At 33.3% G+C, this 13,526-nt stretch overlaps 2 protein-coding genes across 3 annotated transcripts; both read right to left on the reverse strand.

Moving 5' to 3' along the window:
- Positions 1-2,559: 2,559 nt before the first annotated feature.
- Positions 2,560-3,954, reverse strand: LOC142555852 (uncharacterized). Of its 2 annotated transcripts, XM_075666974.1 has the most exons (3): positions 3,796-3,935; positions 3,211-3,227; positions 2,560-3,147 (listed from the first exon to the last, which is right to left on the reverse strand). In XM_075666974.1, exons 1-3 carry the CDS (start codon positions 3,808-3,810, stop codon positions 2,841-2,843), a joined length of 339 nt encoding a protein of 112 aa, XP_075523089.1. In that variant the 5' UTR covers positions 3,811-3,935; the 3' UTR covers positions 2,560-2,840. The 2 variants fall into 2 exon arrangements, with proteins under 2 accessions (XP_075523089.1, XP_075523088.1); XM_075666973.1 differs by having other exon boundaries at positions 2,560-3,227; positions 3,796-3,954.
- A 3,949-nt stretch (positions 3,955-7,903) lies between these two features.
- On the reverse strand, positions 7,904-10,211 carry LOC142555853 (uncharacterized). Its single transcript, XM_075666975.1, has 8 exons — positions 9,958-10,211; positions 9,776-9,869; positions 9,215-9,334; positions 9,075-9,123; positions 8,687-8,786; positions 8,506-8,567; positions 8,304-8,362; positions 7,904-8,160 (listed from the first exon to the last, which is right to left on the reverse strand). Exons 1-8 carry the CDS (start codon positions 10,107-10,109, stop codon positions 8,056-8,058), a joined length of 741 nt encoding a protein of 246 aa, XP_075523090.1. The 5' UTR covers positions 10,110-10,211; the 3' UTR covers positions 7,904-8,055.
- Between the last annotated feature and the right edge of the window lie 3,315 nt (positions 10,212-13,526).

Genomic DNA, 13,526 nt, shown 5'->3' on the forward strand with positions numbered 1-13,526 from the left:
ACAGACAAATAATGTTACGAGCGATTTAGATCATCTTCAACATCAGATGATCATGATGATCTCGTTTGATCAGATAAATTTTTAAATTTATTTCATGTGATGTAATGTCTACAAAATAATCATGTGATCATCTCGTGTAAAAAATATACAGCATCAAATATTATATTTTCAGAAGATCCAAATCCGTTAAATATATCCGCGTTGGGGAGAAAGACTCACCTGTCTTATACGATTGACTTTTTTAATATATAATAATTTTTGAATTATTTTGTTATTGTGTATAACAATAATAAAATATATTAAATATATAATTTATAGGAAATATGGTGTGAATAACAAAATTCTTTCAGTCTTACTTTACTTCTTTTCTTTCTGTTTCGTCGAGGTCTTCTATTAGTGTTCCAATAACGAACTCCCCTCTTGGATGTACCGGAGCGAGGGTCAAGGCTTTAAAAAGGGAGAACCAAGGGAGTAAAGCAAGAGCTGCTTCATCTAATAATTCAGTCCTTAGGCCATGCGAACAAATAAATGTATCTCTTATTGTAAAATACTTGAAGAATCAGATTAATTTTATTTGAATAGTGTTAATTATGAGATTAAGAGCTGTGAGATAGCTAAAAGTTTCATCAAGTTTGCAGCACTTGTAATTAATTACACACAAGCAACGTTCAATATTAAACAAAGATTATTTCATCGTTTACAAAAGTTCATCAAATATAGTATAGCGATGAACATCTATCCAATTGCCGCCCTAGAAATCAATCATTTAATTTCTACGAAAGAAGTGAGTTGCCTGAATTTCTGCCAGGGCTTCACCCAGACAACCGCCTCATAATTCTTCAGCGCCGAGGCCCCGATTTCTTTAGCGGAGATAACCAGACGGTAATTCGTACCGGCAACCACTTGCGTCTCTCCCTTGATCACCTTTACAAACTGCAATTCTGCCCCAGTCTGCTTGTTGTGCTCCTCCACCGCGAATTTAGCGATCCCCAACACCTGCGGGTCTTGGGGGTTGTTGATCTGCTTCCAACCGCCGAGAGCGGGGCCTCTTCCGCCTCCCAAAGCGGCGGAGGCTTCATACATAATAGAAGCCATCAAGATAGGGAGGATTGTGAGGATAAGAGAGCGAAATTTGAGCGCCATGTTTCCGTGCAATGATGAAGATGACGAATCTGCGGGAAAACTGAAATATCAAGATGGGGACGGTTGGGGCACACGGAAGACTGCATTTATTTCTACGTGTGTGAACAAGACATACATACCCGTTATTTTTGGTTATTTAAACTTTTTTTTTCTTCCAAAACTTGTTTGAGACAATATTATAATCATATTTTGTGAGATGGATATCTTATTTGTATCATCCATGAAAAATTATTACTTTTTATGCTAAGAGTACTGCATTTTATTGTGAATATCGGTAGAATTGACCATAAAGATTCGTGAGACGTCTCACAAGATTTTTTATTTTTTTTATACAGCTGAGAATATATTGTCTTGTTATAACAAGACAAGATCTTCTTAAATATTAAAACATATTCTTAAATACAAAGAGTTCAATATTAATTGAAGATAAGCTTTAGATGAAGTTTAGATTACGATGACTGAATTTAATGAATAATATTCAAACCTTTGATTTGAGAGTTAATATCATTATCTACCATGCAAAAATCATATATTTGGGAGAAGGGTTACGGTTGTGATGCTATATGTAGGAAACTTGGGTCGTTGAATTTTTATTCCTGCTTGCTTTTTAAACACTTGGAGTCGTCGTTTTCCGGACTAGTGCTAATGCTGGTGGGCTTCAATATGGATTTGAGATGAGATTAAAGAGAGGATGATTGGGTTGTAATTATTAATTATTCAAATCTTTTGTGATTGGTTTTATTTAATTTACTTTGTATGAATTTAAATATTGACAGGCAATTGTACCTCTCCTTTTTCCAACAACAAAAAAAGAAGAAGAAGAAAAGATGAGAGGACCACTTTGCATGGCTCTACACCATGTCGTAAAATTACTACAACGGCTGAATTCCACATGAACTGTGGATATATAGAGGCAAGTTAATGGATGATATAATCAAGCAACAGACCAAATTAAATACATTAGAAAAAAGTTATCTATAATTGAAAATTGAAATAAATGTCGTTATATCATTGAAGAAAAAAAAATCTGATTTTTGAGTATTAAAACATGTAAAACAAAATTTAATATTAACTACACGTTTTTTCGGATAAAAATTCAACACAAACCACAAAATGAATACAAAACACATTGATTTTTTCTTTTTGCGTGACAACATGCAAAAATCCAAGAAATAATAACACGAGGAGGAATTATCTTCTAAGAAAAATATATTTCGATAGAAACACAAACCACAAAATCAATATAATATCTGATTCATTGATCCATGCTAGCTGCGACCACATTCCATCAAATACTTCCGGACAACTTGGATTGAAGATGGGTTCGTTTGAGTTTAACACGACATCTAAAAAACGTGATTATAATTAAATCACGTCTCATTACTTGGACTAGTTGTGGCCAGCAAATATATATGATCTAAGAAATATAATGGGGGGCTCAACTTTTAATAGAGAAAAATTCGCGCTCTTAACCCATTTTAAGATAAAAAGCACAATACAACTCATGAGATGATACTCATTCCACATGATTTTGGCTTCAAAAACACGAATACAAGAACCCTTAACATTAATATATCAAGACGCGAAACACAAACAAACATAATGACAGAAACCAGTAGACACCAGATCACTCCATAGACTCTGTCTGGTACGCAGCTTATATAACCATAAGAACTGGAACACCGCATTAACCTTCTTCACTCACGATCTTCACTTTTCTCAGCCGGAACTTCTCCAACCGCCTCGGCCTCTTCCGGTGCTGGAGCCTCCGGTTCATCGGTGTAGGCTTCTTGTGTTTGAGTCTCTTCGACAGCAACGGGATCTTCAAAGACCACCTCCTCAGTAGCTTTTATTTCCGGCGTTGGTTCCTCCTCTGCAGGCTCTTCAGCAGCAACTACTTCAGCTGGTTCTTCTGTCGAGGCTTCCTCGGGCTCGTTTTCTGGTGGTACTTCCACGCCTTCAGCCACTACTGGCTCCTCGATCTCGGTCGGCGCCTCCGGAGCAGGTGGCACGGCATCCACCTCGTCATCATTTCCTGGGACTGCTTTCTCTACTCTCTCTGCCGCCGGTGTTGGAACTGTCACCTATGATTAACAAACGTTTCAGATATCATTTCCCAAGAGTGTTAGATTTCACACTTATTGTATTATTTTCATGTGCCTATCCAAGAATTAACCCGATGGATTTAATTCGAACCGAAGCTCGAATTTTTAAACAAATCCAGCACCAAGTCTTAGTTTTGTTTTTCATATTATAATTAAACCGAGAACAGATCAAATATCGATCGTTCTTGAAATATATATAGTAGAAAATAAAGGAAATCAAACATCAATGTGTATATACATACTTAGATCTAGCTAGCTAATAGATCATCAAGAAAGCTATCAAATCTTGACTGATTATATATTTATATAATATATATATATATTTATATGATTAAATACTCAATACTCAAAGAATATCATTCAGATCAAATATATTCATGCAATAATAAGTTTGATACATCTCTTAGCGTCACAAGATGCAAAATTTATCAACTAAGACTCCATAATTCACACCCACTTATCGAGATCTGAAAAGTTTAATTCAAGATAAAGAAGTTGAGCTATTTTCAAGAACTTGATCAAGAAACCATATATGATGCATGGGTACCTCAGCTGTGGCCATAGTGTTTTGGAAAACGAGAGACAACTAAATGAAGAAGATAGTAGTGAAACTGTGGTGAAAACTAGAGAAAAAAAGAAGAGAAGCACTACAAGTGATGTTCTCTAAAGGGGTGAGGAGAGATGATCATTTCTATGGGTACTTTATAGCGATGAAAAATCATTGGTATATCAAATAAATAAATAAAATAAAGAAATGAGGCACAAATTTCGGGAGCGATGAGCATTATTAGCGGAGTTGGCATATCAAGATCGGATGTAAAGTATAGGTGGACCAAGCGGTTGGCTAATTTAATTTGGACAAAACATTCATTCAATTGACGTGGAATGCGTAAAATTTTGAAATTTTCTAATACTTTTTTAAAACATATTCATATGATATAATTACATGTCACCCTTGTTTTAAATGTCTTAAGGTCTCTACATCAATGAATGTTTGGTTGTAAATGGTTTTTTTACCATTTTATCGATTAATTTATCTTATATCAATATTTCAAATTTAAGACGAATACAAGATTCAATTGCATAAATCTCTTGTCTAACTCAACAAAATAACAAAATAAGTGGGATTTTGAACGGACAAAGACACACGGTGGAGCCAAATTTACTCTGCCTGTCGTTATCTTTACTTGATGGCCTGTTCTGTACTGATAATTGCGTGAGCAAGTGGCGACTACTATTTCACCACTCTCTCATATCTGGTACTAATTTTTATGTTCACATTAAAAGTACTTCAAAGTCCTAATAACTTTACGGTATTATAATATTTTTAAAATTGAATTAATATAAGAACGTTTTATAGTATATTTTAATATTTTTTTTTCAAAATACATTTTTACCCTACTTATATTTGTATATAATCATTTATTATGTCTAAGTTTTAATTTTCAGCACTAACCGAAATCAGAGAAATATTTTACTTAAAAAATCAATCTGAAAGGGAAAAATTATAATTTTTCAAAATATAAATATAAAATATATGAAAACAGAATCACGAGAGACCAACCAGTCCACCCCATCTGTATTAAATAAATTCATATATATATAATATTAGCTTACTGTTGATTCACGTGGCTCCCAAAACTCTGGGATTTCTATGTTTCATTTGGATCAAACAGATATTTTGTTTTGCATAAAATGATCGAGTAAACATTTTATTTGAAAAAAATAAAATAAAATTTATCGATAATTTTGTATTTTATAATAAAATGATCGAGGCTCGATCATTTTATCAAGATACACTAAAAATAAAACTTCCATATGATATATACAAACATCATCTCCCATTCCAAAAGTGAATCTCCGTCATCCAAGATTTTGAATCTGGGCGGGACCCATTTATCAGATACTTTCACTTGGAAGTGAGGCCCATTTACATAAGCCACGCTGGATCTTACTCATCACCGATTCACACGGGTTTTTTATATTAATTTTTTAAAAATATATAATTTCCAAAATTAATGTTGCCGATGGTGTTTTAAAAATTACCGCACAGTGCCACTGGCAACAGAGGACATGTTCGTCCTCAGTGGCAGCTGCCGCTGTTTATGTGGCTGCGTTCGTTGGCTCGGATTAAATTATATATTGTATTACAATTTATATCACAATAAAAAAATATCATTTTTTATTGTATCAATTAAATTATATATTACATTAAAATGTCATAATTAAGATTTATATATTTTATTTTATTTTTTAAAAGTAAAATCAATACTTTATATAATTCGAAAATATATAAAACTTAATTATAAAATTTTAGTGCAGTATATAATTTAATTGATACCCCCGCTGCACAAGCATTAATTTCTTTCATTATTATTATTGCATGGTAAGTTTACTTTAATAATTCCTTTTGAGTAAATAAATCGGTCATTTGCATGACATTTTTAGAATGTGAATCATTGGGGTTTTTTCTTCTACGCAACCCCCGGCGCTATCTTTTAGGTGTGCCGTAAGTAAATATCAATGTTACAAAAAGTGGTGGTAGGACTATCCATACCGACAATCATGGTAAAACATAAAATAAAGTTATCTACTCAGATACCAGATTAGATTGAGAAAACCCTTGACCAAGGTGGGGCCGATATGTCGTGGACAAATAGGACAAAGACACGTGTGATTGTCGGAAGAATAAAAGCCGCCCCCCACTTGTACCATGTTCTTTCGACTTCAGTGTGTGTGTGTTATTGAAGCCAAGATTGAATTAGTGACACCCACGTATTAACTACTAGATTAAGTCCCCGTAGATCAGACTTTGAAAAAGAGACGTCATAATCCTTCTATTAATATAATTTACATAGACAAAAACTCGTGTGACGGATCATATTTTATGAGACGGATCTCTTATTTGGGTCATCCATAAAAAAATATTACTTTTTATTGTACATATCGGTGAAGTTGATTCGTCTCACAAGAGATATAATCATTTACATAATATATATTAAGCAATACAAAATAATAATAGTGTACTGTTCCACAGATATAAAATTATTTAAAAAGCCGTTGAAATACATCATTAAAAAGATATGTATTTTCAAGTAAAATTCATGATAAAGACTTTATAATTATTTTATGGTCTAAATGATACCACAAAATTAAAGTAGAAGGTACCATCTGAATCCGCCAACTATGATTTACGAAGCATGATCATCATCAATATTTGTAAGTAAAAAAGATGGATCTGTAAATTGTAAAAGTGTAACATAAAATGGACCAGATATTCAATCAAAATTTAATATAGATAATAATAATAATAAATAAAACTATATAATTTGACAAAAGAGTTAGATATGTATAAAAAATTTGTATACACATTAATCTACTGGATTCCTAAAATGTTTGTAATTAAATAAATAGAACTTCCAAATAATAAATCAAAGAAATTGATTTTTATTCTCCTACAAATAAAAGTTGATAAATTGAACACTACAAATTACAATATGTTCTAAAATAATATAACTTAAATAAAAACAATGGATAAATAAAATAAATTAACATAAGAAAATGGAAATAAGAACATTTCAATAAATATATAATAAAACATAAGTATAATAAGCTTGATAGTCGTCGGCAACACAATTTTCGTCGTCCAAAGTAAGTTTGATAGTCATTCTAGTTTTTCAAAATCTACTATTGATTTGTATCGAGTTTTGAAAAGTGTTCAACATGAAAGTCGTGGGAAATGACAAGACGCATATCTTGTAAAAATTCTGGTCATGCTTATAACACAGCACCCACATTTTCATGATATTTCCGAATTCCGAATGATTATGCACTATCTTTAGATATTTCTGGATATTTTGATGATTTTTGGATTTGTATTTTAATTGTTATGAATTTTTAAAGTATTCAGTGAAATTATCCGGTACAAGTTTAGACAAAAAATGATTTTGGAAGATTACAACACCTAGTACATATCTTAACTAATGTAAAATTACTCAGTTTATATTTATAAGAAATAATCTTGGCTTGTGATTGAAACTGAGATGAAAAAGTAAGCTACCGAGGTGATGTCTTCCTATCGATTTCTTCAATAATAGAGTTTGACATTTGACATGTAATTTACAAAAAATTTATTAACTGCTGATTCATTTATATATTGCATCATGTTGTGCATGTCACAATTTATTAGTCATATTGTAATGCATATTGAATTTCTAGAGTTATTGGTTTTTGACTAATTACTGATCGATTATTACTGATTACATGACTGAATGAATGAGCCCGAACAACGGTATATGTGCCGGACGGCTAGTCCACTGGACAATGCGGCTTTAACCCGAGAAGTGAGTCCAATGAAAAAGTTTACAATCCAAGTGTAGAAGGATTGGTGGCATTCATAATCACCTATCTAGCTCTTGAGATGCATATCTCTTCACTTTTAAGAGAAAGAAAGATGTTGATTACTACTAATGTTCAAATAAAAAATTCTCTTGATTCTTTTGGTATGTTCCATTCGTTTAATGTTATATTCATTAAAAGAAATAATCCTCCTATCACCAGGCCTGGCTCGGCCGAGCGTGATCTTTAAATGTATGGTTCAACCGGGATGGTATAAACTTTGGCTCTTGATCTGACGAGGGCGATTAAGCAATCAGTAAAACATAACAATAGAAGTGAACACATGCAATAAGATTTTGGCTGTTTAGAAGCTTAAAAGCCTCAAGTCAACTTGCAATAACTGCGCCAACCAAATTAAAAGCTGCAACGAAGTAATACAACTTGTTGTGATGCGTACTCTAATTCTTTCTCAGCTGACGAGCTTCTTCAAAACAGCTTCTGCTCGTTGCTCAAATTTTGGCAGGGCCCAATCATGCTGAACGATGTCTAGGTTATCTTTCTCTGCACTCAGACTCTGAGCCAATACGCAAAGATAATAAATCAAGACACAATTGTATGCATATACATTTACTAAGGACAGTCACGTTAATTGATGCTGATTACTGAGCGACATTCATAAAATATATTGGGGAACAAGACAGAAAATTAAAGGTGTACCCTTGTGGGGTCAAATCCAAAACCACTCATTTGCATCATACGTTGTGTATCATCGGTTGCTGATCAAAATCAAATACTTGTGTTAATTCACCATCATACCCAAAGAATACATAGAACCCGGCCATAAACCATTTTTACAACACAGAAAAGTAAGCAACAAAATACATGAATTAGGAGGATTTAAAGTTCAAGAAACACTTACCATTATCTTCTCCCAGTATAAGACTGAAGAGACCTCTAAGCCCGAATAGATTGAGAAAATACCTGGCAGCATGAAAAATTAATCATCAGATCCACTGAGCAGCGTGAGAATCTATAGCACAGCTCGCTACAATCTGTGTTTCATTGGTGATATGAAAGGTCATAGCAAGGTAAAAAATTACCAGGAACGACTGCTAACATAGCTGACATCAACAGTACTCAAGTCTATACCATTTTGCAGCATTGCCCTGAATCTTTGAGTTAGTGGAAAAGGAATTTTTGCTGTGAAACAAGACGCGCAAGTACTCATGTTAGTACAATGCGTGAGAAGATGAGAAAAAGAACATGCTAGTCGATGACACATGGCATTCATTCTTTTCTATTTCTTGAGACCAAACAAAATCAATCTTACTATTAGAAATTTCAAAACAACTGAATCTAAATATTCTAAAAAGAAAAATGAAGCGCATGAAACTTACAATCAGAGATAAAGCACGCTAAAGAAAAAGTACCATTTTGAAAGATTCAATTTATTGAGGACAGGAAAGAAAATAAAGAAAGAAAGCCAACCTGCTACAAATCCGGAGAAGAAAAAATTAACCCATGCAAAAGTAAGCGTCTGTAAAATAAGACGATAAATATGGTAAGAATGACAGTTCTTGCCACCTAGAAATTGACGGAATTCTGATCGAAATATGCAGGAAGTACACCTGTGGTATAATCATCGAAAGATTTTTCTTCATCATATCCATAGCCATATTTGGATCAGAAAACATCTGAGCCTGCGGATTCTGAGCTTGACCCTTGGGCACGTGCAATAATCCATTCTCCTGCAATGTCAAATCATATTTTACCTTCCAAAAAAATAATAATAAACACAACTCATTGCCGTCAAGCAATAAGATTTATTCCTACGAGCTGAACTCCCTTAGATAAAAGTACTATGGTGGCCGTTTACATACAAAACATCTTCTGCTGTATTCATTAAAATTTGCATTCAGCATCATAATCAACATTTCAATCTACGATCGGTGTACTCCTTGAATTCGAGAGACGGGCAATTTCTAGTTTCCCATCCTATTAACTTGTTTTCGCATGATTATTTGAATGCTTATTTCTTACCATATGCTATAAAAATACAATCTTTCCAGCTTATCTTATCTTATTAAATAAACGAGATAAAGGAAGCATAGAGGCGAAACTTTGATGACAACAAAGCAGCAAAAATCAACATAAAGACAGTTCCCAAATCAAAATTCTTAGTTCCTCACCTCGTTGCTGAAATAAAACCTGCGAGCACGAAACGATTTCTCGGGAATAAAATTCGCTGCTGCCCTAAGGTTCCTTGCCCTAATTATCACTTGCCTGATGATATAAACAAAAAATGAAAAAAAAAGAGCTGATAAATCTAAATTCGCAGCTGGAACAATCAACAAAATGCAAGAAAGAGTACCCTTCTTTGACCATTTTGATGTCGGGAACTTGATCGGAACGGATCAGCTTGGAGGCGAAGTAACGGAGGATCCCGATGAGGACCATAACTACTGATAGTGGTATCAATACCCAGTTTCTGATCGCCGTGTCCAGAACCAAATCTTCCGCCATTGGAGTATCACAATTCAGATCTCGCTCTCGTTCCGAATTTTACAAGAATCTCCGGGTTCTGCAGGCGACCTTGGAACGGAGTAGCCCAAATATGACTCACAAGAGCATTAAATGGGCTTATTGGCCCGTTATAAAACGGGCTAAAACAAATGGCCTATTGCTTATTAAAAAATTATATTTATGTAATTTTTTCCAAAAAAAAATATTAAAAATTGTTGAAAAATATATTTAAAATGTGTGTATTGAATATTTGAATGTTGAAAATAAGAGTTGTAAATATTGAAAATTAGTGTGTGATGATGTAGGTAATGATGTATTTTATTTTTGGATTATTTGTAAAGATTTCATATAAATAGATCTCTCATTTGTGAAGAAAATCACAATTGAGTAGAGAGAAAAATATTATAAAGTGTGTAGTTTGGTAAATTTTGAGAGTTTGAGATTTTTACTTTTTACCATAAATTTTTACTTTTTCACAACACGTTATCAGCACGAAGCTCTAAAAGTCCTACATACTTTTCCAAGCTCCAAACAGAAGAAAAAGGTAACAAAAATAATTATATTTATTTTACTGTTATTTATTTATTGTGTATTTATTTAATATACAATATAATGTTATTATTAGAAATAATAAAAATAAATTTTTCATAAACTTGTTATAAATCCTGGGAGGATGTTAAGACGACATCCCACACTCCCGGTAAGGGATACGACAAGTATAAAAGCCTATAAGTTTTTAAACAAAATAAATTATGACACTCATTATAATATTATGATATGATATACATAATTATTTAAACATGTCTAATATTATATATATCATATTATTACCATAAAATTATACAAATACATACCTTTATTTTTTTTTGTACCCCAACGGTCATAAATGGTAAAAAACGGCTAGTTTTTGCCCTATAAATATGATCTCACAAACACATTCCATCACTCCAACTTTCTCTTCTTCTCTAAAAATTATTCATCATCAAATTTTTCGAAGAAAAAAGAAGATTGCTTTCTCAATGATATTTTTAATTATTTTGGTTGTCATACTCACGAGTCTTGTATTTATCGGAGAATATCCTCCTCGTGCGTTTTCTTTATTTTTACAAATACTTGTACTTGTTTATCAATTACTTTGTATTGCAATATTCATTAACTAATAAAATGCATCGTAATTTTTTTAGTACCACCATGTCAAACTTGGCAAAACTCGAATTCATTGCTCTTGATATCACGGAAAAAAATTATATGCCATGGACTCTCGATGTATAAATGCATCTTGAGTCATTGGGTCTAAATGAGACCATAAAAGAAAATGGCATATCGACATCCCAAGAAAAGACAAAAGTCATGATATTTTTGCGTTGGCATCCCATGGCTTTGTGGAAGGGATTAAAAGAAAGATTCGAACAAATGAATTTAGTGAGAAATCATCAGGCACGACCCACTGGTTCAACGGCATTTCCTGAAGTAAATGTCGTAAGCAAAAATGAATTTAAATCTGGAAACCAAAATCAAAGTTATAAACAAGATTTTGGTCGAGGACGAAATCGAGGTCGTGGTCGTGGATGTGGACGTGGAAGTGGTCGTGGTCGTGGTCGTGGACGCGGCCGTGGTTTTGAAAATAATCGAGATAGCTACTTTTATAACTCATCTCAAAAGAACGTCCCAAACCATCCACAGAAAAGGCATCATGAAAATATGAGTGTTAATGAGAATCACTCAAAAAGATATGAAAGTTCTTGTTTCAGATGTGGTACTCCAGGACATTGGTCCCGTATTTGTCGAGCCCCTGAGCATCTTTGTAAACTTTATAAAGAATCATTAAAGGGGAAAGAAAAGGAGACCAACTTCACTGAACAAAGTGAACCTTTGAGTGATTCAACTCATTTTGATGATGGAGATTTTCTGATTGATTTCTCAGACAATGATCAATTTGCTGGTAGAATAAATATGTAAAATATTTTATGTACCCATATGATAATGTTTTATTGTGTGCTATATTTTTGCATTTTATTGTCAGTAATTTTATTTCATTGCATATATTTTTTGAAGTTGAAATATGGAAAATACTATGAGCAAAGCTGAAGTTTGCATACCCGATAGTGGTACAACGCACACTATCCTCCGAGATAAAAGATATTTCTTGGAACTAAAACCAACAAAAACAAGGGTGAATACAATATCAGGTCCTGTAGACTTGATTAAAGAATGTGGTAAAGCACAATTTTTGTTACCTAATGGTACAAAATTTTTTATCAATGATGCTTTATATTCACCACAATCGAAAAGAAATTTGTTGAGTTTTAATGATATATATTTCCATGGGTATGATACTCAAACAATGAATGAAGGGAATGAGAAATATATGTGTCTTATCACATATAAATCAGGAAAGAAATATGTGATTGAAAAACTACCAATGCTCCTTACTGGATTGCATTATACACATAAGTCCCATTGAATCAAACATGGTAGTTGATAATTCTTCAATATTAACCAATTGGCATTACCGATTGAGACATCCTGGTTCAAAAATGATGCGAAGAATTATAGAAAATACACATGGTCATCCGCTGAAAGACCAGAAGATCTTTCAGAATAATAAGTTTCAATGTAAAGCATGTTCTCTTGGAAAACTTATTATAAGACCATCACCAGCCAAAATCCAAACTGAATCACCAATGTTTCTTGAACGTATTCAGGGTGATATTTGTGGACCAATCCATCCACCATGTGGACCATTCAGATACTTTATGGTATTGATTGATGCCTCCAGCAGATGGTCACATGTATGTTTATTGTCAACTCGAAATGTTGCATTTGCAAGATTACTTGCTCAAATAATAAAATTGAGGAATCAATTTCCCGATTATACAATCAAGAAATTAGACTTGATAATGCTGGTGAATTTACTTCCCAAACTTTCAATGATTATTGTATGTCTATGGGAATCATTGTTGAGCATCATGTTGCTCATGTACATACACAGAACGGATTGGCTGAATCATTGATTAAACGTCTGCAAATGATTGCTAGACCAATGATTATGAAAACAAAGCTCTCTATTTCTATATGGGGACATGCAATTTTACACGCTGCTTCATTAATTCGCATCAGATCAAGTGCATATCATAAATACTCCCCATTGCAGCTTGCATTTGGTAAAGAACCAGACATTTCTCATCTGAGAATTTTTGGATGTATGGTGTATGTGCCTATTGCACCACCGCAACGAAAGAAAATGGGACCTCAAAGAAAGGTTGGAATTTATATCGGTTATGATAGTCCATCAATCATTCGATATCTTGAACCTCAGACAGGCGACGTGTTCACAGCACGTTTTGCTGATTGTCATTTTAATGAGGAAATCTTCCCAATGTTAGGGGGAGAACAGAAACATACCGAAAAGGAAAT

Source organism: Primulina tabacum, chromosome 9 (assembly GCF_025594145.1).
Source record: "Primulina tabacum isolate GXHZ01 chromosome 9, ASM2559414v2, whole genome shotgun sequence".
NCBI classification, from domain to species: domain Eukaryota; kingdom Viridiplantae; phylum Streptophyta; class Magnoliopsida; order Lamiales; family Gesneriaceae; genus Primulina; species Primulina tabacum.

What these genes read in the sequence shown, in the direction of transcription:
- LOC142555853 (XM_075666975.1), bottom strand. Translation starts at nt 10,109, where the DNA reads ATGGCGGAAGATTTGGTTCTGGACACGGCGATCAGAAACTGGGTATTG. An exon ending in ATCAAAATGGTCAAAGAAGG is followed by an intron (nt 9,870 to 9,957) that starts GTACTCTTTCTT and finishes TTATATCATCAG; the next exon opens with GCAAGTGATAATTAGGGCAA. An exon ending in CTTCTCCGGATTTGTAGCAG is followed by an intron (nt 8,787 to 9,074) that starts GTTGGCTTTCTT and finishes CTTGTTTCACAG; the next exon opens with CAAAAATTCCTTTTCCACTA.